Source organism: Pyrgilauda ruficollis, unplaced genomic scaffold (genome assembly GCF_017590135.1).
Source record: "Pyrgilauda ruficollis isolate IOZ18807 unplaced genomic scaffold, ASM1759013v1 scaffold10, whole genome shotgun sequence".
NCBI lineage: Eukaryota > Metazoa > Chordata > Aves > Passeriformes > Passeridae > Pyrgilauda > Pyrgilauda ruficollis.
In genome coordinates this window covers 17,045,879-17,073,782 of record NW_024508101.1, presented here as the reverse complement: position 1 = coordinate 17,073,782, position 27,904 = coordinate 17,045,879, and the positions used below count along the sequence as shown (strand labels likewise).

Sequence of the window (27,904 nt, the reverse complement as noted above, 5' to 3'; positions counted from 1 at the left end):
CTGGTGAGTTATTACAAGTGCTGTGATACTGAGTTTCCATACTTATAAAAAATAAAACAGGCAAGAATTGCTTGTTTGGCAATAATTGAAGTTTTTCCCTCCTGTGTGTCCAGCCCTTCCCACACAACCCTGCCATGAGTTTTAAATGCATGCCAAGTTTAGTTCTGGAAAAATTCACACTACCATAGACAACTGCTGATTAAACATTATGAAAACATAACCAGCAATATTCCTCACCTAACCCTGGGCTCACAACTTGTCAGTTCAGCCATTTGCCCTCCTATACAACCCTTAGCTGCAAAAATAAAGGGTGAAGGTATCTTTGAAACCCTGTGTGCTCCTTAAGGGAATCTGCAGGTTTTAAATCAAAATCAGGTTCTGCTCCTCAGCCCTGTGTGCACAGAGAGGGGAAGGCACACAGCTTTCCTCTGAGCTTTTATCTGCCTGTCACTTCTCAAACTTAGCCACAGGTGCACCTGCTAAAATTCATGGGAAAAGAGAAACAGATGAACTAAAAAGCAATGCCAACAAAATCTTTACAAATAACTGAAATTTCCTGGTGTCATTTCTAGCATAAACATTAATTATATGTTTTCTAGATTTAGGCTTTTAGGAGCATGCATTTTGTCTGCTGCCCTCAGTCAACTAAGAGAAAATGTGAAATAAAACTGGAAGTGAAATTATTTATATTGCACCTCCAACACATTATCAGCCTGCAGCTGAGACTCCAACAAAATCAAAGAGTAACACTACAAAACTACCCAATTATTATGGGGTTTTGATTGGGTGTGAGTGGGTTTTTTAAAAATTTCTGTGTCTCCTTTTGTTTTTCTTTTAAATGCTACATTAGAATGTAGCTGGCAATTCAAGGTAATAATGCTTATACACTAAACAATTCACTGCTGCGTGGTGTCATATAAAGAATACTCCTGACCTTCTCAAAAAAATATTTTCAAGTGAAAGACTAATGAGTCAGGGGTGTGGATATAACCTTTCTAAAACATTTTTATCAAAACTATAAAATACACAAACACTTTAGCAAAAACATTTTCAGAGTAGAAAGCATCACTTACCTCATGCTGAATTGGTCAATTTGATGAATGAGGCACAATACTTAACACACAAGTTTAAACAGGCTGAGAAGGTATTTTTAATGAAATTACAGACTTCCTTAGAATCAATCCTTTTGGACTTGCTTGGCAGCAGCCCATCAGAGGATCATTCAGCAGCATACACTGTCCTTGCTTTATGCTGTGATCTGTAATTTTGGTTTGGCTCCAGTCTCCACCACCAGAAGTGATATTAATGATACAAGGTGACCTGAAGGATGCTCAGTAACACGAGCTGTCAAACACATGAAGGAAAATGCAGCTTTGCAGACACACCCCTAAATAATACTCAAAATGAGGCTAAGAAAACCAAGTTGACAGAATGTACTTCAAACACTGAATTTATTACAAAGGTGCATAGAGTTTATGCCATTTGGTTTGAATACTCATGTTTAACCTACAAACAACATACAAAGCGAGGTTACAGTATGTAACAAAAGCAACAATGATTATCTAGTAAATTCAATATTCTACTGTCTTTAATTTCACAAAACATTTCTGAAACAAAGGCACTTACAGAATTAAAAAAAAAAAAAAATATCAACATTTAAAGTCTTAGCTCCCTTCCCCCTCCCTAGAGCACTGTGGAGAACAAGTGTGACATGAAGGCAACAGCTACTGGGACTGACACACCAGCAGTGCTTCAACTAAAAACTTATGGATCATCTCCATCTTTTCTGTAACCACCCCATTCTCTTCAGTATTTGAAAACAAGCTTCAACAAGGCTGCAGGACAAGAACCAAATAAAATGTGGTCCTACACCTCATTGTTAATGATGATTAATGCACTAACAATATGAAATTAATCATAATCTGAATTATTTTGAACTGGACCATTTTCGCTTCTTTCAATAAGTTTTGTAACTGAATTAGCAATAGTATTGCTAAGGCAGTTCCTTGTACATTAATGACTGATCTCTTCACTTGTACACAGCCATCATTTGCACATGTGCACTGATGGAAAGGTGTCAATTTTCAGCTCCTTAAGCCTACCACTCATCTCCCCACACCGAGCAGTGGCAATTCAGGGCCATCTGTTTGGTCTGTACAACTTCCACCCCAAAACCTTGTATTTGGGAATGTCTCCTACTGCTGCCTCCTTACTTTCCTCCCGTCTCCTCAGGGATGATGACTGAGCCATCCTGCCACGAAACTGCAGATTTCCCTCTCACAACCCAAACGTGACACTGTGACTGCCACGAGCTGCTCCCTTTGTCACACCATGTGGGGAAGAGGAAAAACAGGGCACAGTAACCACCTCAGGAAGCCCCAGACTGGATGCTGTACCTGTGATCTCCCTGGCCTGGCTGCACACACACTAACAAAGGTGCTGGGACAATCTCTGCCCTCCTTCTCCATGAATAAGCACCAGGGGCAGGATCTGTAGCAGAGGATTTATTTCTGCTCAGCGCCCTCCCACAGAAACATTCCAGATTTCTAAGGCAATACTTCCTCCTCCATACAGGAAACACCATCCTTTTTTGGTTGGTCCATGTAACATCTGACAGTGTTTTGCCCAATTCCTCAGCTGACACAGCAGGAAAGAGGAACACAGACACAGGATACACAGATAAATGCTCTGTAAGTGCCTCTTGGCACCATTTAATGCTATTAACTTCAACACTCAGAGAGGTGTAACAGAGGGGCACAGGTTGTCATGAACCCCAGTGTAAAAATTTTAAACAAGTTTCTTCTGAAATGCCCTGAAAACTTTCTTAAAAAAAAAAGAATCTGAATAATCCAGAAATAGACTCAAAAAATCAGAAAGGGGAACAAGGCTGCCTTTGACAACAGCAACTTCCACCCACTCTGTGAGGTAAAACAATGCCACCAAACAATAATATACCCCAAATGTAGAATGACAGAACAAATGGCTCAATGGCCCTTCTAAAAAAGTAAAATCAGTGTAAAAGATATGTTAAAATTATTTCAGTGATTATGTCACAGTGATACATGCAAATAACTACATAGTTCTATGAGGATTAACAATAAATTGCATTTCAACATTGAAAAAGACAGAATTGTTGAGGACAGTGAAAAAAAACCCTACCTTTTTGTTTGAGCAATGAAATATTCATAAAGCCTAAAGCCTAAGCAGTGTTAACAGACATGAGGATGTCTCAAGATGTTTCATGACTCAAAGCATTACCTTCTTAAAAATACAAGACCTGCCTGTGACCAAATCCTTCCTTTCCCTGACTTCTCATTCTCTGCTCAGCTTCATGGGAATACTAAAGACAAAAGGGAGGTTTCATGCTCACTGTGGCCCCTCACCCAGCACACTGTTACTCCAATGCAGACTGGATTTATAAAGGTCTGTAATTCTTAGCTTCCTGCCACCTACAGGTCGCACTAGAGGCAGTGGAAAAACCCTGAGCATTTGAAAACCCCAATCTTCTGCTGACATCCCATCCCTCCTGTAAAGGAATTCCTTCTCTGGGATGAGGCAGGACTGAATGCTGCCAAGGTACCTCTGTTAACGTGTGATTAAGGGGCTGATTTTAATTCCAAACTCATCAACAGCAGATGGCTGAAGTAAGCTTGTCCAATACTACCTGAACAAGAAATACTCATCCAATAATTTTTAGAGAGAATTTTCAGGGTTTCAGCGTTTGATCTATTTGGTCCTTTAAGTGGCAGAGAGTCTGTTATTTTTAGCTGTAACACCCAATGGAGACACAGTTTATAAACCTTAAAATTGGGACAGAAAACAAGGAAATAACCAACTCATGCTATTTAGAACTAGTTCAAAGGCAATTAAACATGGTTTACTACCCCTTACCAAAGGCAAAGGTGTTGCAAAAAAGGAAAATTCCCTTTTGAATGATAAATGAAATGTATTAAATGGTAGTTTACCTAACAATAGTAGCTTCAAAACAGGCAGAACTTACATAACACGTATCAGGTAGTTTCTCAGAGGTTAAAATTTTACATTTTAATACTGTGCAAAAGATTGCTACAGCTTTTGGTATTTGACAATGCTCAATATTAGACCATTCCTCTCAAAATTATTGCACAGCAAATGGTATTGTGGTTCTGTATTTCAGAAATACTCTTTCTTCTCGTTACTCTCATTGTATCTAGAGCAAAATCTCTTTTTGTATTTGCTTGAGGTATAAATTAACTTCTGCAAGAAAAATACTCCTTCCTTGGAGCATTAAAAAAAAGAAGATAATGAACTGATTTTCACTCTACTTTAACAAAAGATTATTGTCTTCCAGAAAAATATAGTACAGGTGAATGGTGTAAACAGAACAAATTATATTTTTAAAAGTTTTGTATGCAGAAGCACAGTAGAAGCTTTTCAATAGGTGGGCTTCTGAGGATCCATGTAAGCAGGGTTGTAAGGGGGCTGGGTGGGGTAAGGGGCTCCAGCACCAACTGCAAAAGCAAAACACAAGAAAAAACAGATTTGTAAAATGTACATTCTCAACTCCACATATAAAATAGCAACTTCTGTTTTGAGCACACAGCTGAGAGGTTCAACTTAGCCAGTATCTTAACTGGACTTGAAAACAGCTTCTCATAAAACATCTGCATTTCAGAAGCAAGAGCACAAAAACTTTTGTTCTTGTTCACTTTGGGGCTTTTTTGATTCTGAGTGTACATGAGCAGCCTTTAGGGGAGAATCTAGTCTAAAAAAAAGGAACAGATCTGGCTCAAAAAAAGAGCCAGTGGAAGTAAGGGGTGCACATACAAGAGGATATACATGACAGTGTGCTGAGAAAAAAAAAACACTGGTAAAAGGACTAGAGAAATCATATTAGGATTCCTTCAGGGAAATGCTTTCCTGTGAAGTGTCAAAAAATTAATTAAGGAAGTAAAATAAAAGGGAAAAATATCCCACCACTACTGAGCACATGAAAGAGTTTGACTTATATACCAGATGTGCATCCCTTGGAAAAGATCCTTATTTTCTACTGCTCTGACAAAAGCTGCTCTCAAGGGGCACCTCCATTTTCAGCTCTGTCAAACAGCACAAGTTTGTTCAAGTAGCACCTGATCAGATCCCTGGAAAGTGCAAGTGTGGTTATCTTCTGCTGATCTTGTAAAGTGAGTGGGGTTGGCTGCTGTGGCAGAGCAGGTATTCTCCCCTGGCACGTGACCTCATTAACAGCCTGCTCCTTGGTTAACAGGGGAAATGAAGGAAAAACTCTCACTGTGAGGCATTTTCAGCTGCCAACATGGAAAGTGCTTTGGTAAGTTCCCAGAAAAAAAAAAAATAAACAAAAAAACTCCAAAACAACTGCTTTAAAACTAACAAACCAGCAACAGCCTGAGAACCCAGAGGCAGAAGTGAAATGACTAATTTATTGGCTCCCTCATATGAAAAAGATGAAGCCAAAGCAGTTTGGCATAATCCTGTAAAACCCACAGCTTCTTTGGCATTCATGACAGAAAAATAAGAGTCAACAGTCCTGCCAAGTCAGTGTTTTCACATGTGGGGCTGGTTTGCACATTATTAATGTACAATTTCTAACTGTTTGCAAATCTTTCACACCATGAAAAGCCATTTTATATTCAAGTTGTCCTGGAAGTTACTTTCTAAGGGCATTATCTACTAGTCAGGACTATACTTTGTTACTTAAAAGGATGACAAGTGAGGTTTGTAAGAGAACTTGAAGATCCTACGGGTAAAAGCCTAGTTTTGGCCCCTCTGAGCAGTCTGGAGCCAATTGTTCAGAGAACAGCTATTACCAGCAGAAGTGGGAATTAGTCATTTCAACAATAATGCTGCAGGAAAACAATGCTGTGAAAGAAGGAAAGCTGAAGAACAAAGATTCTAATAATTCTAACTGCAAGTTGTTAACAAACTTCTCCTTCCAATCCCTTTGTCATGGACAGGGACACCTTCCATGAGACCAGGCTGTTCAGGACTCCATCCAAACTGGCCTTGGACACTTCTAGAGATGTGTCCATAGCTTCTCTGGCCTATTTGTGCCAGGGCCTCACAAACCTCACAGTAAACAATTTTTTCCTAATAACTAGGCTTTATATATGTATAAAGATAGATAGGTACTTATAAATATACATAATTATATATTATTAGCTATAAATAGATATATAATATATATGTTCTTATTATTGAATAATAACTAATCTAAACTTGCTGTCCTTTAGTTTGAATCTATCCTCCCTTGTCCTGCCACTACATGCTCTTACAGAATAGAGCTTGCAGATATTAGATTAGAAAGGGAATGTGGAAACATCCAACTCATCTTTACATACATATGTATGTATGTATGTATGTAAAGTGATTTTGATTTTAATATTAAATGTCAACTGAATTAGTAAAACGTTCTACTGGATCTGCTGACAGTCCCACACATTGCCAAACTTTGCCATACAGCTCCAGCTCACACCTCCTCTGGCAATGCTTAACACAGAAACAGTGAGAGGGAAATTTCCACCAGGGTGAAAAACAGCATCCACCACAACTTGAGTTCTATGGAATTTGTTTCCATTTGTATTAACATAGCCACAGACAATATTAAATGTAAATAACGTAAGATTTTCTCCAGAGCAGCTGTCTCTTAGCTGTTCAGGAGATGAGAAGCACTCGGTGCTGCCTTACCTGCCACAGTTTCATGGTAAGCTGGGGGTCCTGCCGGCTGCGTGGGGTACGGGGGAGGGTACTGGGCAGGGTAGGGAGCCACCGGCACCCCCGGCTGGGGCTGCACAGCCACGGGCTGGTAGCCTTGATACGGAGCTGCTGGGTAGTTGGGTGGCATTACTGGCTGCTGGGGATAGGCAGAGTGAACCACCGTCGTGGTGGCAGTGGTCACCACAGCTGCAGCAAGGAAAAGGAACATGGTTAGTGCTGCTGGTCCCTAAAGAAAACCCCCACCAACTCCCAGACTCCCCACATGGTGGGATGGAAGAGAACTTCTAAATGCTCAGAAAATACTCCAAAACATCTCGTGCCAACTTCACATTCTGAAGCTGCTTAAATGCTTATTTTTAATATTTAGGTACTGCAACTTCTGAGCAGAGTATTTTCACCTCTTACAGGAACACAATTTTCCAGGAGGGATAAAAAAAAATCCTCTTCAAAGATGTGAAAAAGAAAATAAATCAAGAGCTACTTACGGCGTGGTCTTCGACATGCTTTGTACAGACAGCAACAGGAACAGGTGAGGCACAGAATAATAGTAATGACAATCACTGCAAAAACAGTAACTCCAATGGCAATGAGGGTTCCAAAACTGCAAGACAGAGACCACCAGCATTGGTAAGAGTCACTCTTTAACCAAACCTGCAGCAAACACATTGCTCCACCTCCAATCTCTCAGTACTTATTGGACTAAGAAACAACTGTGCAAGGCAGTGCTGCAGGAGGTCAGGTCTGCTAAGCCAGGGGAAGCTGCACCACCCTTTCCAAGGGGTCTTTGGACCCTCTCATTTCAGTCTGACTGTGACTGTTGTTGTTTTAGTGCGAACACACAGGTTCAGAGCAAGCCCACAATGAAGCACCCCACCTTTCAGGGTGACAGCAAGTTCTTCCCACATTCCCTAAGACCTCCCAGTCCCAAACTCAAGACAATCTCAGCCCTGAACAGATTCTTGGCAGGTTCCTTGGCTCTGTAAACAGGTATTTTAGAATCCATGTTACAGTTAGGAAGAACTGAAATCCTAACTTTTTTGCAACAGTAAATATGCCAGGCTACATTATGGGATACAGAAACGCTGCCTAAAACTCCCAAATTTGTTATGGGAAGACCAGACATTACAACAGCTTTGACTTCTGTGATGAGCACCAAATGATGGAGGCAGACAAAACCAGTTACCTCTCAAAGCTTTATAAGTTCTATTTACCACACAGGAGAGAAAAGATATCACAGCAAAGCCAGTGACAATTCCCTTTCAAGTGCTAAATGAAATTATCTGTTTCCTACTGTCTGAAATCAATAAAGCCCATCTTCCATGGAAGCCAAAGTCTCCAGCATTCTTATTTCTTAGAAAACACACCATGCACCAGTTTTGGGAACAATTGCAGGAAGTCAGTTTTAAAGAACAATTAGCTCTAAAATAAAGACTAGAGAGGCCATTTTCACATCCATCCTGTTTTTGTTTGTTGGTAGAGATTTTGGCTACAGAGTTCTTTGGTTTTTTTTCCCCTGTTCAATTTTCTGTTAACAGCTTTAACAAAAAAAAAAAAAAACCTCTCCATAGCATCCACCAATTTTCACTTGGCTACCAAACAACCACCAAATGTGAAAATTGCATTTGAGTATCAGTGACACTGGAAGGTTAAATCACTGACAAAAAGAATTGCAAAATGCTTTATCCTAGCCCAAATTTAAAAGACCTCACCACCTCAGTGTCTTCTAGAGCAACTTAACCCTTAGTAAGCTGAGCACTGACAAATAAAAAAGGCTCAATTTAAAATGCATTCTTTCCCCTTAAGAGAGGTTGCATTAATTTTATTCTGTTTCTGCAAAAGCTAGAAGAAAAAGCTTGAGTCAATTCTCTTTCAAAACAATGACTTCATGAAATTGTAACTGTATCTGACTTGAGCACTGATTTTGTGAAGCACTAAATACAGCACCATGGATACAACCATGAAGTACTGATACAGGAAGCAGGAACTGCTGCAGCCTCCTGAAGTCACAGGAACCATGTCAGAAACACTGCCAGGAAAATAAATGGATTACTGCAACACAACACAGGATGTAAAGGTGAAAATAATGTGTTGAAGAACACATGCGTGTTTTGCCCCATTTATATGCCCAGAACATTTTTGAGATGGTGACCTAAACACACACTCCTAAACACCCAGCTTTTAAGTGTCCTCTTTCATCCTCATGAGCATTATCTTCACCTCAGCACAGTAAGTTCACAGTCAGCTCACCACCATTCAAAAAATCCCATTTCTTTCAAGCCTGGTGTAAAAAGCAAAATACAAATGTGATTTCAAGAGAAGAAAAGAGAGAGAACTGCACTCAATGGATTCATACACTGAATCATGATCCTGATTCCAATGTTCTCAAGAAACAGCAACACCTGTGACAAACTACAGACACCTTCAGAAACTGCAGGACAAGAAATGTCAGCTGCAATTTCTGATACTTGTGGAGCAGCCAAGAGCTTTTTCTTTTGTTTCCAGTTCTGGACCAACCCTGAAAGAGCTCTCTCACTAGGGAAGCTGACATTACTTCCATTATACACAGCTGTTCTCCAGCAACAGCAGCAAAGACAAAGTGAAGTAGTCTTCTAGGTTCTTCCTTGGGTTTTTTCCCCCAGTAAAGGAAAAACTATGATAAGGAAAGAAATTCTTATGTCAAGGTAAGAGATTAGGGCTGACAAAGACAACTAAAATTCTTCACTTGTACAGACAGTGAACTTCTTAAAACTTTAGCAAAGGCTGGGCAGAATCAAAGATACCAGAAAAATTGAGATAAAGTGGAGAAATATTTATTCATCGTAAATTACCAAGCACAGCAGGGAACTGGTACAACCCCCTTATCTTTCACAACTAAGTTAGTTTCTGATACAAGGAGAGAAAACAGCACAAGCCCATCTGCAGCCAAGCTGAGGGCCATCAACAGATAAAAACACTGACCATGGCCTCCATTTGTTTGTTTTTAATGAAGTTTTCTGCTCAATGAAGCAGATATCTCCTATTTGCTACCTCTAATAAGGAACACAACAAAAGCAAAGCTAAAAAACCAACACACAATGTCTTCATCTTCACCAAGTTGTTAGAGACACCATGTGCACTTGGATCACTCGTGTCCTTGGCAAAATGACACAAGGACATTCTGCACCCATCTTCAGAAGAGTTAAATGGAGACACATGTTTGAGGTGCAGGTGTGTCAGGTGTACACATCAGAGTTCTGTGTTTGTGTGTGCAAACACTGTGACCCACTCCTGCCCACTGAAACACTGTCTGATTGCTGCAGACCAAAATTATAAGCTTTCAGAGACAGCCCAGCAAGTCAAATAACAGAGAGGAGTTAGCTCTTCTCACAGTTCTTTAAGGAGTGTAACAACTGATTACTGGAAGGCATTTTTATCACCTCCTTCACAGCAGATAATTTTCCTGCCAGGGTTTGGGCTCATGCAGGCTAATGCCTTAGAACAGCACAAAGTAGGGAGACATTTACAGAAAAAACAGTAAGTGCTGTGAACTTATAATTCATGTCATCAACACTTTCTTTCAACACTGGAGTTCTTCAAAAAGAATTTTTTTTCTAAGTATTTTTATTGACAACCAAAACTAGCAATACTCTTTTGGGATTTCTGCATGGTCAGTCACTACCTTACTGTAATAATGCCTTTTTTACTGCCCAAGGAGTACTGGTCTCAGCACTTCTTGAGCATTTAAGTGATATCCCACTACTGAAAAACGTGCAGGAGGGCTGCCACTAACAGACGATGGTCAAGTGAAGTCAGAACCGTGCTCAACATATATTATTCAGTGAACTTTCTAACCTTCAGGAGACAAGATATTCCAGCAGGTATAAAGACTCTCTTGCAGTGTGCTAACTCCCTTCTTAGACAAAAATTGCTTCATTTGATTGCTTTCACCTGATGAATCTGCCAAAAGGGCTCTAAAATATTTGGAAAAAAACCATATTCACATTAAATGATAATTTAATTACCATTAGCATTGTACATAAATGAAAAAGAACAAATGAGGGATTGTTGCTTACAGATTCTTCCCCTGAATGGTTAACCACGAGAAAACAAAAACCAACCAAAACCAAAAGCACACCTGACCCCTGCATTCTGCAAACAAACGTCAGAGTGGAGAAATCAGGGTGGCCACAGCAGCAGCTCAGAGTGCTCTGCTGGCGTCAGTCTCAATGCAGGTTTCCAGACTCCCACATTATATATACCATAGTCTAAATAAAGCACAGTTATAAACAGCTTGAGCTCATTCACTGACATTTCCTGCTTCTTTCCCTTCACAGAAAAGCAAACTTTTGCCAATGATTTCATAAAAAACAAAATCAAAGTTAACAGCAGTTTTACTGCAGCAATGACAAACTGCAATTGCTCATAAAATTTATAGGAAAGCAAATATGGAGACATTAATTCCATTCAGTAAAAATGGAGAGATAACATCCTGCCCCTTCCTACCACCACGTCTCTCCTGCCTTGCCCCACCTCCACTTCTACCCTATCCTCTCACCTTTGGAAGGCACTGAAGTGTATGTGTAATGAGAATGCCTCTCAGACTCACCTTTAAAGCTGTGTAATTATTCAAAGTATCTATCAGTTCACATAAAGGGAGTTACTTGCCTATTTTACCCCTCTCAGGACTGAATGAGACATATTAAAATGTGAGAACCAAGACCAGGATCTAAGTAACACTATTTGTAGAAGTTAATTCTCAAGGCAGTTATTCATGTTGGAGATCCTGATCTTGAACAGTCAAATGAAAAAAAATGTAGTTTATTTAAAGCATTTTCAAATATCAAAGCTTTGATTCCAGCAATGTATTTTTAACTCTTTTAAACAGTTTGAATTACTTAAGTAAGTGACATTTTGTAAGCTGATACAAAAGAAGTTTTCATATATCTATGCCTTCATGTGAGTAGGGCACACTAAAAATTTTGTCTTAAAACAGAAAAAAATATCCAAATTAACAATGAGACCACCTAGTTATGAAAAATTAGTTTAAGCAGCCTTTTTATTGTGCAAGTTTTAATCTATTCCAAGATTTCTTCCATGCTTCGAGAAACACATTGGCAAGGCTCTCTTCAAAAGCACTGCTGCTTTTAAAAACAAACATTTACAAATAGTGAGTTATGACTGTAACACAGGGTGGTCTGGAAAGACTTCAAAAGATAATTTAGGCCATTCCTAAAAGTAAAATAAAAAAATCGAGTATATGCATGTCATTCCTTACTGCTCCAGAAAAGGATCCAGTTCCCAGAAATGTGATGGAATGGGAAATATCCACGTCTGCCCTGACTCAGGTGTAGGGCATGCCCAAACAAGTCCCCAGAGGGAGATGCTTAACTAACATTTTAGTCACAGCCATACAGTGCCACATATTGCCTGTGAAGTTTAGCAAGAAAATAATGCCTTTTTTTTTTTAAAGAGCAATATGAATTTCCAAGAGCCTTTCACAGGGATTAGGTTTTACAACTTTACTACCAACACACTTCCTCAGTTTAACGTTTTAGCATAAAAATTCAAAACACTTTCCTAAAGATTAAACGAAAATAATTTACTATTACTCAGAAAGCAAACTCACAGGAAAACATTAGCCTGATTTTAACACTTGCAGGAGGGAGCAGCCTAATTTAGCACAGCCAGGAGCTTCAGCACAGGCAGACAATGAGAAGGAATATACACCACAGTCAAACCTCTGTGATGGTGCCATCACAGTAATTGCTGGTGCAGCCTTGGCCACCTCCCCAGAACAGGATCCCCACATGATCAGGAAGTTTCCAAGTGATTCTTGTGGTAGGCAACAGGCAGCCTAAGACTCAGACTGAGCAGCGTGGTTTCAATTTTACAAAATCTTGGTTGTTTCATCAGACTGGCAGGTTTGAGAAACCGCAAAGTCATTTTAGGAGCTCTGCAATGCAGCGAAGTGTGGATTGGAACTGTGGTGTGTGGTGTTTCAGACAAATGTTAATTCAATTAGCACTTCAGAGTGTCTCTCCTGGGGTTCTGCCCCCATGTCGTGAAAAGGGTTTCACTTTATTTTGACTAACCCCTCAGAGCAGCACCAGCTGAAGCCATCACCAACTGCAAACAGCTCTAGCAGAGACACAGATTGAATGAAAACCCCTAAAACTCAGCACTACTTTCCGTAATTCTTTCTGGGTACTCCCAAAAGGAGAGTTTGTAACCCAGCAAAACAACCCCTTTGTTTACCTGCGGTATAAACAGCCCTGAGCTGCATCCCCCAGAGCCCACAGCTGAGCAGAGCACAGGGACCCAGCTCTGGCGTGAGAAACAAGCTAAAACAACAATAATGCCACGGGAAGCAAGAAACTCTGCAACTGCCAGAGTGCTACAGAAAAAGAGAAGGCAAGAGTCTCAGGGGAAGAAGTTTGCTAAATATGTGCTGAATGGAGCCTTTACCTGTCTGTGCAAATAGGAATCTGATGTGGATTACTTTAAGCCCAAAATAATAAACATCAATTTTAAACACAAAGACCTACTGGAAATAAAGCTAACTACTATTTTCTAATATTATATTTACTTTTTTTTTTAATTCTCCATTTTTTAAATAACATGTTTAGCACAACGTGTTCTTAAGCAGCCTTTATGAGAAAGTGGCAGGGAAGGAACTTCCTGGAGTTTGTGGTCTTACTCAGACATATGACACCCTGATCCAACAGGTTATTATGGAATATGTATACAAGCATCTCTTCTTGGTCCTTAAAGAGTGCACTTGTACTAAATATGTCTCTATATATATATAAATCCCTTTGTAATACAGACTAAAAATACAATTTTCCAGTGAAGTTTGCCAGGAAATCTATTATTGTACACTTTGTAGAAAACAGAGTAATTGCTGTAAGCAACTAATACATTAAAATATGCACATAACAAGGGGAAAAGTCAAGTCTGCATTCAGAGGGACTGAAGTCTTTCATCAGCAGTGCAAGAATTAACACTGCAGCTTCATGCAGGCCCCCAGATAATTTTCAGTCCACTGGACCCTCAGCATACAAACTGTCCTTAAACACAATTAAAGGCATTTGCTTCTGCAGGTGGTAAATAAATTTTAAACATTCCTTTAGTGGCAAAAATGTAGAATGATTACAGATATTTAAGGCAAGCAACATGAGTCAGTTCCCTTCCTACCACCCACCTCAAGGACACAGGATGTTACCCCCCACACCCCAAATTCAAATCTGGCAATGGCAAGGATTTTTCTTACATGGTTAACTGAATTAACAGAACAAGTTTTAACTGAAAAAAAAACCAAACCAAACAAAAAACAACTAAGTGCTACACAAAAAATTTCCCCATAAAACCTGTAATATGAATTTGCTACTGCCAGTACCATACTAATTCTAGAAGCAGATTTAAACAACAAATTAGAAACTAACTTGGCCAAAGAGTTAAAGTATTTTTTTTTCCTGGCAAATTGAAACCTGGTGTATGACTTGCAAAACACACTGCAACTGCAGTAAAAGGAAGTTTGGACTAGGTTACACCCACCTGCTTTGCCTGCCTTATAACCCATCTTTTATAGGAAACACACCTTTTTCTTTACCCACATTACTCATGTATCATCACATATATAAAATTTCAAATTACTGTGTCTGGGCAGGAGCAAAGTTTGAATTACATAAATTAATTATCCTGTACTACTATAACATCTTGCCCCACATTCCTCTTCTCTTCTGGAATATTAGTCACCCAGCACAACAAGGATCATCAAGGAAAATCCAACACTGTACAAACAAGAACAGACCACTGCAGCAGAGGTCACATCTGGCCAACCACTACTTCTTTTAAATAACACTGATTATTAACAAGATCTTCATCAAAAGAGTCACAAAAGTGACTTTGATGACTAGTGCCTTTCACACCCTAAAAAAAAAAAAAAAAAAAAAGGCGGTTTTTAAGTTTACCCCCTCAGTGGAATTGAGAGCCAGAGATCATGCTAATAAAACAGAGGTGTATCACATCAAAAATGAATGGTAGAAAGTGTTTTGAATTTGACAAAGATTTTGACAAAAGGCCAATCTCTACACAACTGATAATTTCCTGAAATTAAACCAATTTGTTCATTTCACAGAAGACACTACAGCTGCAGTTTTAAAAGGCTGGGCAATTTGAAGGTTTTCTCCTCCTCCCATAATACGTCTACAAACACAATTTGTGGCAAATATATCCAGCTACACCTCAGGCCATGGTTTTTTTATGGCAGTATATGAAATGCTCAAATTTTTACAGATCCTAATGAATAGCCATCATGGCCTTTTAAACATGTTTTTAAAGGATCCTCTGTTTCCTGGGCTATAGGATCCTTCTGTGAGGGCTACCCTACCTGCAACCTCTTCCACAAGCTCTCTCCAGAGTCAGCTGGTATGTTAAAAATTTACTTCAGAGTTACAAAGAGGCACAGGAAAACCCACAGCCAGAGGGAACACTCTACCCTGGCAGGTAGCTATGTTCAATGAAGCACACAGCCACAGGAAAATTAACTCCTGAACAAAATCCAAGTGATCAATCTTGCTGTGTCGTTGTGTGCTCAGGGTGCTTGCTGCTGTCACACAGCCCTCTGTGGAGAGCAGGGCACACTAACCCAGCCATGCACATCTGCCTCATGCACCAGGGCAGCATTTTTCAACCTCTCCTTCCTGCCTGGTTTCTGAGGAAACGAAACCTAAGTGCCTGCAGCAGCAGAGACACAACTCAACTCTGCGCCACCTTCAAGCAGCTTCTTCACCAAGAACACGGTGAACACAAAACCAAATGCAGTGTAAGTTACCACTGCTAATTGTGCAAGCTGATGTTTACTCTTCAGGGCAGTAAAAAGCATAAAACATTTCTTTAAGTAGCTTCAAATCCAAGTCTCAGATGTTTCCAGGCAAGGAGCTTACATTCCTTGGTGAGATTAGCTTGTGCTTGAACACGAGCCTCACAGAACAGGCTGTATGCAGTTTAACTCATTTATTACAGAAAATATCAAGGACTGGAAAAGAAATCCTCTGCTCATTAAACAGAGACTGCTTACATTTCTACAAGCTTTTTTTCCAATTTTCAAGGAGTCTTCCCTCTGGAAACATTCCACACCCACCTGGACACATTCCTGTGTAACATGCTTCAGGTGACACTGCCTGGGAGGGGGGTTGGACTAGATGATCTCCAGAGGTTCCTTCCAACCCTAGCAATTCTGTGATTCTGTAATTATCTTCATTATTTACTTTCTTATCACTGGCAACTATTACAGATCCTGGAGTATCCAAATATACCAGAAAGTGTAAACTGGAGTCCCTGATAGTAATAGCAGGGGAGAAGAAACAGGGCATAGTTCAATATAATTTTTGACCTTGTCTGTGGAGAAAACATGGGCTTGAAAATATCTAAACCAGACAAAGAAAATCAGGATAATCATATATTTCACTGTTACAAATATGCTGGTTTGCCAGGTTAGCCTGTAGCAGCCTATTGTAGATGCCACATCTCAACCAGGCATGGATTTTCTCTGTATCCCAAAAGACAAGGAAGCCACAAGACAACACATGGCTCAAACCCCAAATGAGCACATCCCCATCCAAAAAGGCTGGTCTGTCTCTGCTGGCCAAAGCTTCCCAGGAAGATGGACATCTGCCTCCCCCTTCTCATAAGGAGGAACAGCCTTGCCTCAGGCATTACTGTACCTCTTACACAATCTGCTGTAACTTACAGGCAAAAATTAATTCAGAAACAGCCAAATTAACTGTGTACACAGACAATGTGAAGTCTTGTTTCCAGTTAGAAAGCCCAGTATCAGCTGCCCAACTACATTATTTTCTTCTGTAACTCTGATACAGATGTTTTGAATTGCTCCATCTCCTTAAACACTCAAATACTTCACAATTAGTTGAATTGTGGATATGAGTCATCTAATTTCCTTTTCCAGTAAGGGTCACTATTGGAAAATTGGCATACCAAGGCTAAGTAATCACATTACCAATGAAAATAATAACAAGTTTTGTCCTGGTGAATCAGTGCTCTGCTTTTTGCACAGTTCCTTAAAATAATACTATGTACAGCAGAATGAAAAGGGGAAACCAACTAAATTAACCTCACAACTCACAATCCACCTTTGAAACCAGCGTAAAGCAGGGGAAAACTCAGTAATCCAATGAAAATGGGGGGGAAAAATCCTGAAACACCTTCCAGTAGTAAACCTTTGCCACAACACATTCACTAACAGCAGAAATTGGAGAAATCACTTATGGTCAAGGAAAAATGGTGACAAATTTATGAAGTTCAGCAGTATGAAACCTGTGTCTATACCCTGACCTAAAAGCTCCACATGATCTTTAAGGACTGATCAACAACGTAAAGTGCCTGAATCTGAGTTAACCCTGACTTTTATACCTTTCCTAGAATGCTTACATTTGCTTCCAAATGCAGCATTCTGGGAAGCAAAATACCTTCAAGTACTTAGAAGAGCATTATTAACACACTCCAATTGAGTGCAATTTATGGTCTTTAAAATGTCCACCAAAGATTATAGAGTATGGACCACTTGCAATGTGAAATACACTTAAAAGGATTGCCCAAAATGCACACCTGCCTCAACAGCACCTGATACTCAATATAAATACTGAAAAACATTAATATCAAAGGATGATACTAAAAATAAACCTACTGAAAACTGGTGCTTTGCAGCAGTTCTGCAGAAAACTTCAGAATAAACGCAGAAAAGAGCAAAAGTACAAGCAAACTAGAAATTGCTCAGCCGGGCAGGACAACAAAGAACAAACATTCCACCAGCAGCCCTTCCCTAACCCTGTCCTTAGAATTATGGTGTAATTGTGGCAGGATTTCCAAGCAGGGAGAAGAAACACCCAGACCACAGAGTCCAGTGGCAAGTCCACAGGTAGTCTGTAACTCGCCCTCAGAATGGGGAAGTTCTCTTAAAAAGACAGAATTTGTGAGCAGTGTGCCAGGGTGCTAACTCTATCTAGAAATCAGCCTGATGCAAGAATGGGGAACTAAACACTTTCTGACCCATAATGCCAGGAAATCATCACCTCCTTCTCAAAGGCAGCGTCAAAGGTAATATCTGCAACTCCTGAGAAAGAACAGGGCACTAAAGGAAGTTGCCCTTTTTGCTTCCTGTCATGTTACAAACTGTTCAAAGAGAATGCTCATCTTGTTGTAGATACAAAGAAATATTCTGACATCAGCCCTTCTCTCCACACAGTGAAGAATTAACCTAACGTAGTCATCAAGAAACAAGGCAAAACCTGCCTTTAAAAAAAAATTGGCACAGAGAGAGGGTGGAGTATACCTTGCAGGCAAGGAAGCATGAGAACTCTTCCAGAAGGAGTTCAGCTTACTACTTGGTTAAAAAAGCATAGAAACCTCAACATACACAACACAAAACTCCAGGCACTGTCTGTAGCTAAACAAAAATCTACTTGGTGTCCCACTGGCTGCAGTCACAAGACGGTGCCACTCGCTACAACTCCCAGTATTGAAACACCCTAAATGGGACAGCTCAGTCATAAGTCATTTTGGAAAGTTCTGAGATGTGGTTTTTCTCCAGAGTCATATCCAGGCGGCTTTTCAAGGACAGTATTCCTGTGAGTAATACCACCTTTCTAATAAAATGCCTAACAAGAAGGTAAGTTTGATGTCAAGTCTGGGCCTTTGCACAACACTAATTTTTCAAAGCTGCAATGTAATTGAAAAGGAAAAGAGAAGTCACTCATCTTCTCAAGGTGAGACATCCACAGTTCTCTTTTTAAACATTCCACAGCTGAAAACAAAGATAATTAAAACAATTTAACTGCTCCTTCCTAAACGCTTTTTTCTGTCATTTACAAAGAGCAAGCCCTGACTTCAAGATAAGGCTCATGCCTGCTGTACTGAAACCACACATCTGAAGACAATCAGCCTAGCTGAGAAGGGGCATCCCTCCTCCAAAATATTTGTTACATTAAATCCTCCTCCTTGAAGAGACATCACCAAAGAGACCACGGCTCCAAGACATCCAAGTACCCCATTCACACCACCATGCCAGTGCCCATTGCCTTGAGCGCGGCCCCTCCTCCCCCGCAGGTGCAGACGCGCCCGCACTTACACAGCGCGGGGGCTCAGCCCGGCTGTGCCGGGGAGGGCGCCGGCCCCGACCCCCGCCCGCCGCTCCCGGGGACGCGGCTCGCACGGCCCCGCTCGCAGCCGGTACTGAACCCGCTCCGCCGGAGGTCCCGGGAAGGACGGGCGGGTTCCCCCTGCAGCTGTCGGGGTCCCCCCGGAGCTGTCGGGTCCCTTCCCGAAGCCCCGAGCCCCGCCGCTTACCCCATGCTCGCCGCCGCTCGCTCCGCGCCCGCCGCCCGGCCCCGCGCACGTCACGGCGCCCGCACCGCCCCTTAAAGGGGAGCCCCAGCGCCGCTGCCGCGCTCCCGATCGCCAAACCTACGCAGAGACATCCATCAGCCAGAGCTCAGCGTCACTTCCAGCACAGGAAGGACTCGGAAGGGTTGGAGCGAGTCCAGGGTTGTTGGTAAGATGTGCGCGATGTTGATAAGAGAGCTGCAGCACCACCCCTGAGGAGACAGGCTGGGAGAGCTGGGGCTGTCAGCCCGGAGAAGAGAAGCTTGTGTGGACACCCCCCAGCACTTCCCAGTGTCTGAAGGAGCTACAGGGAACCGGAGAGGGGCTCTTCGTCAGGAACTGGACTGACAGGACAGAGAGTAAATGGGTACAAACTGAAAGAGAGGAAATTCAGGAGGAATTCTTCAGAGGAAGAAACGTTTTACTATGAGGGTGGTGATGCACTAGAACAGGTTCCCAGTGGAAGCTGTGATGTCCCAATCCTGGCAGTGTTCAAGGCCAGGCTGGATGGGTCTTCAGTAAGTGGGACCTGTGTCCCTGACCATGGCAGAGGGAGGCTGGGAACAGATCATCCTTAATGGCCATTCCAACCCTGTAACATTCTGTGATTAATTCCTGTCCTCTCTTCATCATCTTCTGTGAAAAACTGACACATTTTTACAGCAGGACTCCTGTCATCACCAATATAGGCTTAAAGGAATTCTTTCCAAGACTGAAAGAGATGGAGAAATATTGATAGAAACTAACTGCAAAAGATGCTAGAACACCAAGGAGATACTTCAAACATAAGCAGATTTTCTTCCAGAGCTACTATGGATTTTCTAAGAGCACAAAGCACAGAGAAATGGCCATAAACTAAAACAGAGGATGTTCCACCTCATCATGAGGAAGAACTTCTTTATGTAAAGAATGGCAGAGTACTGGAAGAGGCTCCCCACGGAGTGAGTGGGGTCTCCTCTCTGGAGACATTCAAGTCACACCTGGACACATTCCTGTGTCAGCTGCTCCAAGTGACCCTACCTTGGCAGGAGGGTTGGACTGGATCTCCAGAGGTCCCTTCCAACCCCAACTGTTCTGTGACTCTGTGCTAATGCTTCAACTCCTGTTCAGCAGGGAGGATGCAGATTATTATATACAGAGACTGTTATGGTCTCAATAGCAACACCCAGCTTCTTCCTCATGTCTCTCCTTCTTCCAACACACACACAGATTTTGAGTGTTCCAAACTCTTAACGCACAAATTAGTATTTCTATTTTTGTATTCTAGCAGCACAGAATCATGGAATTGTTTAGGCTGGAAAAGATCTTTAAGATCACTGAGTCCAACTGTTAAGCCAACACTGCCATGTCCTGATAACACAATGAAGAACTTCTACACAAATCCCATTTTAAAAGCTTGCATGGCTTACCTGGGGCCAGAAAAGTCTAAATCAGGATCCTGAAAAATGTCCGAGTCAGAGATCCTGTAACAAGAGAATTCATCTCAAAAAAATGGAATTCATTACTTATTAAAGTTACCTAGCCAAGTTTCAAGTGCTTATGAAAGGTAAGGTACACTAAAAGGAGAGATTCTTTTGGTTGCCTGTGGTGCTAAAAGTATGGATTTGACAATAGCCTGACAGCACTGTTCCAAGGCAGTTTTGCAAAATCCAAAACCAAACAAACCGTACATAGATTCAGAGCAGCTGTGGATAAATGCATTTACTGCATTAGCCCTAAGTAACTAAAGTTAATCAGTGATTAACAACAAAAATCAACAAATACAGCTTTTTACTAAGCTCATGTTCACCATTAACCAAGCTTAGTTTCACCCAGATATGCTCTGACAGGCATCCCTGCTTTGGGGAGAGAGGAGCAAGCACAGTAATTTGTCCACCAAGTGGGGCCATAGTCTCATCCTCTACATAGAGAAAACCAAACACCAATTTTATGAGGGTTTCTGTTACCTTCAGTCAAACTGAACCAACGGCAGAACAGAAGTGTGACATTTCAGTGTCAATACCTCCTCCACCTGGCTAAGGATCTCTGACTGTCTTTGCTCCCACACTGCATATCATCGTGGCCTCCAAGGAGCAGATCTATACTTTGAACAAGTCCTCTTATGCCTGAGTAAAGGGGAGTGATGCTCGCTTTCCCTGCGGGGAGGTGGCTGCTCTTCTGTGCTTCACAGAGACAACACTGAGCTCAGGCCAGTGCTTCACCCCAGACATCCTTCAGTGGTTAAGCCCTGCCTGAGCCAGATAAGCAAGTGGCTCAGCTCAAGTTTGCACTCAACCAGCCTCATTCATCCTCCACAGCAAGCCTGGTAATTTTCCACATTATCCACTCTGTGACTACAGTAATAACTCCACAATAGGTGGTTTTAGAGTGTGTCCTCTCTGCTCCTTTGGGATGCCTTTCACTTGGTAACATTCTCCATCTGGAGCAGGTACCAAAGGCACCTATCCTTGAGCATCCTAAAGTGTGAAGTTAAGCTTTCAATAACAAGGACTTTCCACGTGATATAGCAATACTGACAGTGACAATCATTTTAACAAGCATCAATGCATATTGTATCAGGCCTTGAAGCCCTCCCACAAAGGTAAAAAAAAAAGCATATTAAAGCTTCATCCCAACCAGTTGGTGGATGTGAGTTTCCTCATTTTCTCTGCGATCTTCTTTACAGTTTCCAGAGGGTCTTCTGCATCAGGAGACCTTCAGAAAAATTACACAAAGTATTTGAAAATTATTAAGAAGACACACATCAGTTCATGCACTAATTTATCCAGCTCATTGTTCCCTTTCTACAAGTAACAAGCATTAATGTTGATCCCCGATAGAGCCTGATAGAGATCTAGAAGAGAAAGGTCCTTTAGGAAGATTTAACCATTAAACAGTGTGGTTTTGTCATTTGATGACAGAATTGTAATGTGTTGTACACATTCAGTTTGCCTCATAACTTTTGTTAAGCTGATTGCACTGGAATTTTTGTTCATCAAATTTTAGGAATACATTAAAGCAGCAGTATCAATCCAGACAAGATCCACAGCAGAAATCAGGACAGGATTGTGCAAGTTGTACCTCACCAAAATAACCAGTATATGCCTGACAATCCTCACCCAGAACTGAGAAGAGTTACAAACCAATAGTTAGTAAGTGGAATAATTATACAAATTCTTTTTCTCATCCTGACAAGATCACCTAAGTTAACATTTAAATATACTGAAAGTACTTGGGTCAGGTCTTACAAACCAAGTATTTCCTTTTGTGTATAGCAAAGGCAAATACTTTCTTCTTACACAGAGAGTAGCTCTTCACTAAGCACCTCTATCCAAATGTTCACACAGACACAAGCACTTTACTTACTTCTTACACAGAGAGTAGCTCATCTTCACTAAGCACCTCTATCCAAATGTTCACACAGACACAAGCACTAAACTGCATGAAAATATGAGATGCTGGTATTACTTTCTTCACTATATCTGAGAGTAGCTACCAAATTACTGTAAAGACTCAAAGAGCAACATGAGTTGCCAAAATGTTTAAAAATACCAAAAGGCCCTAAAATCACTTAGAATAAAATGTTTAATTTTCCTAGAGATTTGCCTTCATGGAAAAGATGCAACACCACTGCATTCACTGTAAGTTTGGATTTCCCTGCGACTTGGTTGTTTGTACCTGTTGCTTTGTTTACTTCACAGAAAATCCTAATCCTGATAATCCATTGCAGAAAACAGATGTCATACAACAGATTCTTAGAACTAAAATCAGTCCAGCAGCATTCCCACTGCAAGCATCACCTGGTGCAGCCCCAGTGGTAATCACTGGGGATGTTCATGCACCAGGATGGCTCCCTTAGGGAACATCCCACACTTTTCAGAACTGCATTGGGCTGACACATTCCTCAAGACACTGGCTGTTTTCTCTGTCCTTGCCCTCCCAAGCCTGAGTAACTGCACCATAAGAATAGCACATTAAAAGCTTTTAACTGCCACAAAAAAAACTTCTCAAAGCTTAAGCAAAATAATTTCCCAACAAGGGTATCACTTCATTTTTCAGTGACAAATGCTGCAGTCAGCTGGTTTCTAGTCATCATTTTCCTTCCTATCACATATCACATCAACAAGACATACCCTGGTATCTTGTTCCTAAACCACACTCCATCCAAAGAGCTCAAATTCCTTCAGGTGTAGTTGTTCAGAGAAAGCAAGAAAAAAAAAAAAAAAAAAAGCAAAGACAATTTAAACTGCCTTTAACATCTGAAAATTCAGCCTTTACTCTCTGGCATCAAGAAATACCTGAATACTGTTGCCTGGAATAAAACACAAAACTTTTCCAAACAGTGTTAAAATGATAATATGAACGCAAGTCTTTAATTGACAGCCTTAATGGTGCACATTATGGTGATATGCACACACAATACAGTATTTCTACAATTTTTCTAAGGTTGATTAGTATACCTATCAAATATTGTTCAGTAAGAAGAGCAGTTGGTTAGGTAATTTCCGGTTAGGTAATTTCCCCCTGGAGCACCCACCAATCTTTTTAGCCTACACTTTACTGTGTCTACGATATAAGCTGCAAAACGAAGTGTCCTTGCTAGACTAAAGGCAAGACTAAACAGAATTTCAAGAATGTATTAGTAAGGGTTTGGTAAACTATGAAGGAGAACAGGAAAAGTATTAGAAGTGAGAGCTTTGTATTAACAGCTTACAATGTTACAAATACATGAAAAATATAAAAAAGCTAAAAATATTTAGGCATCACAGCCAACAATAAAAAGAAAAACAAAAATCTTATAAGGGTTTCAATATGGAGGTTCATTAAACAGAAACAAAGAGGAACTTCTGTACCCATAGCACAGTACTTTTTACAGCTTTACATGTGCTTACACATGGTCTTCTTTATTCTGCAGACACCTAATACCACCTGACTCCTCCCTTCTTCCTCTACCCCAACAAGGAAATGACAGGTAGCTAAACCAATTCCAAAATACTGTGTGAAATTACACAGCAAGGCAACCAACAAAATTCCTCCCTTCATCTCACAATTGTACTACTGCAGCACAATAAAATAACAAGGAAAACCAAAGGCCTAGGCCAGTTCTCAGGTGGCTGAGCTGAAGAATTTGGTGCCTCTGCTTTGTTCCTCTCTTCCTCCATCAGCTGTGGCATCCATGAGACCCCTCCTCAACTGACTGAATTCTCCAGCCCATCAACTGATGGCACTTTTTTCCCCAGCCAGTCTTCTGCTAGTTTAATTATTTGAATCACCTGAGAACAGGTACAGTCCACACCCAACCCAACACAATCCAGTTACTGAGGGGTTCCTCCTATCCTGCAGGGCATCAGCATGATGATTTCACACCATCAGTACCACACAAAACCTTTAAAGACTGACCAAGTTCCATCTCAAGAGCAGAGTTGCCACTCTTCCCACCCAGTCCCCAATCACTGCAATAAGTACTGACTTCCACCCCAATATATTCAGGAGCAACTGGCATACCGTAACAGCTATAGCACCTTTGTGGTGAGTCAGCTTAAAGACTCCTTCTTCTGGTGCTCATACCTTGAAGTACTTACAGATAAAACTCTGACCGTGTCAGCCACATTGATTTCAGCTCAGCCCCCAAACAGAACAAACTGTGATCCCGGATTACTCTGGCCAAGTCAAATGTCTTTTTGCATATCACAAGCAACTTTTCTGCACACGTTTGTGCAGAATTGGATCTCTCTGATCAAGTGATACCACTGATATAAAATATAAAGAGTGCTTCTCCTTCTCTGAGACCTCAGCAGCTAAGTTCTGTGATTACATCCACTCTTTCTAACGACAAAGTTGCGGAAGACCACATGGTCCATCCTCTAAGCACAATAACAAATTAGCAATAGATAGGGCTGCTGAAAAAAAAACCCATTATCAATAACAGCATTTGATGTATGACCTCAATCACCAAACAAGCTTACATAAGTATGCTGTTTATGTGATATCATCACTGAACACCTCAGTGTTTCTATTGTCTTCCAGTAAAAGCGTAGAATTTACTGTGTCGGGGGTGAAAAGGTGAAGGTTTTTGATTGGATGCTTCAAGAATAACCCGCTTTAGTACATCATTACCTTACCTTAGTTACCAACATCCCCTATTATCAGGCCACTGCTGGCCGACACCACGGCTCAACACAAATTCACCGAACTTGAGCAGAACTTTTCCCTCAGCAGGACTTTTCCCAAATTCCGCGCCAAACAGCTGTGCACGTGTGGGCACCTCCCGCCGCCGCCGGGACCACGTGCCCCCAACGCCACGGCTCCAACGTGTCCCTAAAACCACGGTTCCTCAGTCCCCAACGCCACGGCTCCAACGTGTCCCTAAAACCACGGTTCCTCAGTCCCCAACGCCACGGCTCCAACGTGTCCCTAAAACCACGGTTCCTCAGTCCCCAACGCCACGGCTCCGCAACCCCCACCGCCACGGTTCCACGTGTCTCCAACACCGCGGTTCCCACAGCTCCCAAAACCGCGGTTCCACGTGTCCCCAACACCGCGGTTCCCCAGCTCCCAAAACCACGCGTTCCTCAGTCCCCGCCCCGGCACGGGCGGCAGAGCTGAGGGGGCTGAGCTCGCAGCCTGGGGCTCCTCACGCCGGGGGCTGCGGCCAGGCCTCGCCGCGGGATGTGATCACCGCCTCGGAAAGCGACGCCGGAGCCCCCCAACCCCCCTGAGCACCGGGGCCCCGCCGCTCCCCGCTCCCGCACCTTCCCGCGCTCACCGGCCGCCGGCAGCAGGAGCAGGAAGCCCAGCACGCCCCGACACAGCGGCAGGAGGGCGGCCGCGCCCCGGGGTGTGCAGGGAGGGGGCGGCCCGAGGGAAGCGGCAGAGGCTGCGGGCGGGACGGGGCGGGGCGGCCCCGGCTCGGGAGAGCGCTGAGGCGGCCCCCGGCCCCCGATCTCGGTTCCCCATTCCCCACTACCAGATCGCTGTGCCCCGTTCCCGTGTGCGGCTCCCGTTCCCCAACGCGGCTGCTGCAGCACCAGCTGAAGGCTTCTTTCTCCCTGAGGGGACACCTCACCGCAGTATCACAGAATCATTTAGGTTGGGAAAGACCTCTGAAGATCATCGAGTCCAACCTGTGATTGACCACCACCATCTCAATCACACTGTCAAAAATAGGTTAGAAACTGTTGTAAAATAGTTAATAATGATAGTTAATAGTTACGCATGTACTGTTAAAAAGTTTGGTTACTATATTGTTAAACGGTCGGTATAAGAGATACGGTACGCTGAGTACCGTATTACACCTAAGTAAAGTGCACCACCCCCAAGCAAAGCAGTAGGTATAAGAAATACGGTACTCAGCGTACCGTATTACACCTAAGTAAAGTGCACCACCCCCAAGCAAAGCGAGCCAGCCTGGACAGAACTGTAAGGGCCAGTCAAGCGCCTTAACTTTCACGCAAATGAAGGATCCCAACAGAAACCAATCCAAAAGAACAAAAAACTGTATAAAAAGGGAGCATCCGAGCCGGTGGGATCATATGCCGCTCCACCTAGAACATCGGGAACATCTCTGCTCAAGAAAGGAAGAAGATCCAGCGCTGGCTCTGCAGCATCCTTGCTTCTCAGGAACACTCCTGCTCGACCCGTGGGCCCTCCAAGCTCTCGGCCTTGTAATAAAAGCTGAAATCACTTTAGCTCCAGGAGTGTGTTCCCGTTTATAACAAGACCATGGCACCAAGTGCCACATCCAAGCTTGCCAAGGTGTTTGTTCCCTGAATGAATCACTTCTGTCAGCATCTAGCTAATGGAGTTATGTCATGCCCTAGCCTTGGAAGGCCAAGCAAAATACAGAAAGGCTGGTGAGAAAATCCCAAGCACCAGAGTTTGGCTTGGAAGGTGGTTTAGAGTGCCTGGGAACACTCTAAAGGCAGGAGCTGAAGGAAGCAGTCACTCCCAGCAGTGTCACACACCTAGTATTGTAGGACTTCTGGGAAGTTCAGGTTTCTATCCTGATCCTGAATTGCATTTCAGACCTGAATTCTTCAAGGCTGGATTTCACATTCTTTTTCCCTATTCTGGTTGTACCTGAGCCATTGTCTGGTTGTTGTCCAGGCAGGTTCCTTAGCGGAATCTGATGTTGATGAAACATTCTGGCTGCCGGGGCACTCCACCTGAGCCCATAGCCTGGTCTGCCTTCCCCTAGGGACTGCTCCTGCCTCTGGATCAACAGTGCTACAGCACTGTTTCTAAAGAACACCAGGACTGATAAAGCAGCCCTCTTCTCAGTAAGTTTCTGAGGGTAAATGGCCTCTGCTCTATACTTCCCTCTGGTTGCCTTTTTTTCTTCACAAGACATCCTCACAGGCCTTCTAGAAGGTGTCTCAAGGAGAGGTTTCAGTCTCCCCTACTCTACCTGCTTCCTAGCATATTGCAGAATCTCTCACTCACAGGAGAAGAAGCTCAGGTGTGTTAGATGACTTGGAAGCACTGGCAGAGGTAAATGGTCAGCAATCCAGAGGCTGGTGCAGGCCTCTTCCACACAGAATCCCTTGTTTGTTTCAGGTAAATTCTTCAGTCTGTTTGCATCCAGTTAAAGAGCCAGGACAGTTTCTTGACCATGTCTTAGATAATAGGTGTAGTGTATGCCAAAGTCTTGGGTAGGTCCAGACTTGTGGCTAGGAGGAAGATCTGCCAAGTTCAAGAGATTTCCCAGAGTGGTTTGTAGGAAAAGGCTATTTCTTGAGCTCCACCAATGCTATAACCAAATGCCTGTGTGAATTGTGGATTGTTTTCTGTACCTGACCTGAAGGTTGTATGTGAGTTCAAGAACTGTATCAAG

General features: G+C 42.2%; 1 protein-coding gene across 3 annotated transcripts; it reads right to left on the bottom strand.

Annotated features, from left to right (window-relative positions):
* Nucleotides 1-1,434: 1,434 nt before the first annotated feature.
* Nucleotides 1,435-25,921, bottom strand: SHISA5 (shisa family member 5). Of its 3 annotated transcripts, none has more exons than XM_041464201.1 (6): nucleotides 25,838-25,921; nucleotides 21,709-21,786; nucleotides 20,502-20,555; nucleotides 7,200-7,315; nucleotides 6,685-6,900; nucleotides 1,435-4,490 (listed from the first exon to the last, which is right to left on the bottom strand). In XM_041464201.1, the coding sequence occupies exons 2-6, from the start codon at nucleotides 21,732-21,734 to the stop codon at nucleotides 4,414-4,416; spliced, it is 489 nt and encodes a 162-aa protein (XP_041320135.1). In that variant the 5' UTR covers nucleotides 21,735-21,786; nucleotides 25,838-25,921; the 3' UTR covers nucleotides 1,435-4,413. The 3 variants fall into 3 exon arrangements, with proteins under 3 accessions (XP_041320135.1, XP_041320142.1, XP_041320127.1); XM_041464208.1 differs by having other exon boundaries at nucleotides 25,824-25,916; XM_041464193.1 differs by lacking the exon at nucleotides 25,838-25,921 and adding an exon at nucleotides 22,438-22,475.
* Between the last annotated feature and the right edge of the window lie 1,983 nt (nucleotides 25,922-27,904).

Excerpts from the sequence above, each read along its gene's own strand:
- SHISA5 (XM_041464193.1), bottom strand. The coding sequence starts at position 22,460 with ATGAGCTACTCTCTGTGTAAGAA. Across the intron at positions 7,316-20,501 it reads TTAGACTTTTCTGGCCCCAG|TTTTGGAACCCTCATTGCCA; the intron begins GTAAGCCATGCA and ends TCTGTCTTGCAG. Across the intron at positions 4,491-6,684 it reads TTACCATGAAACTGTGGCAG|TTGGTGCTGGAGCCCCTTAC; the intron begins GTAAGGCAGCAC and ends TTGCTTTTGCAG.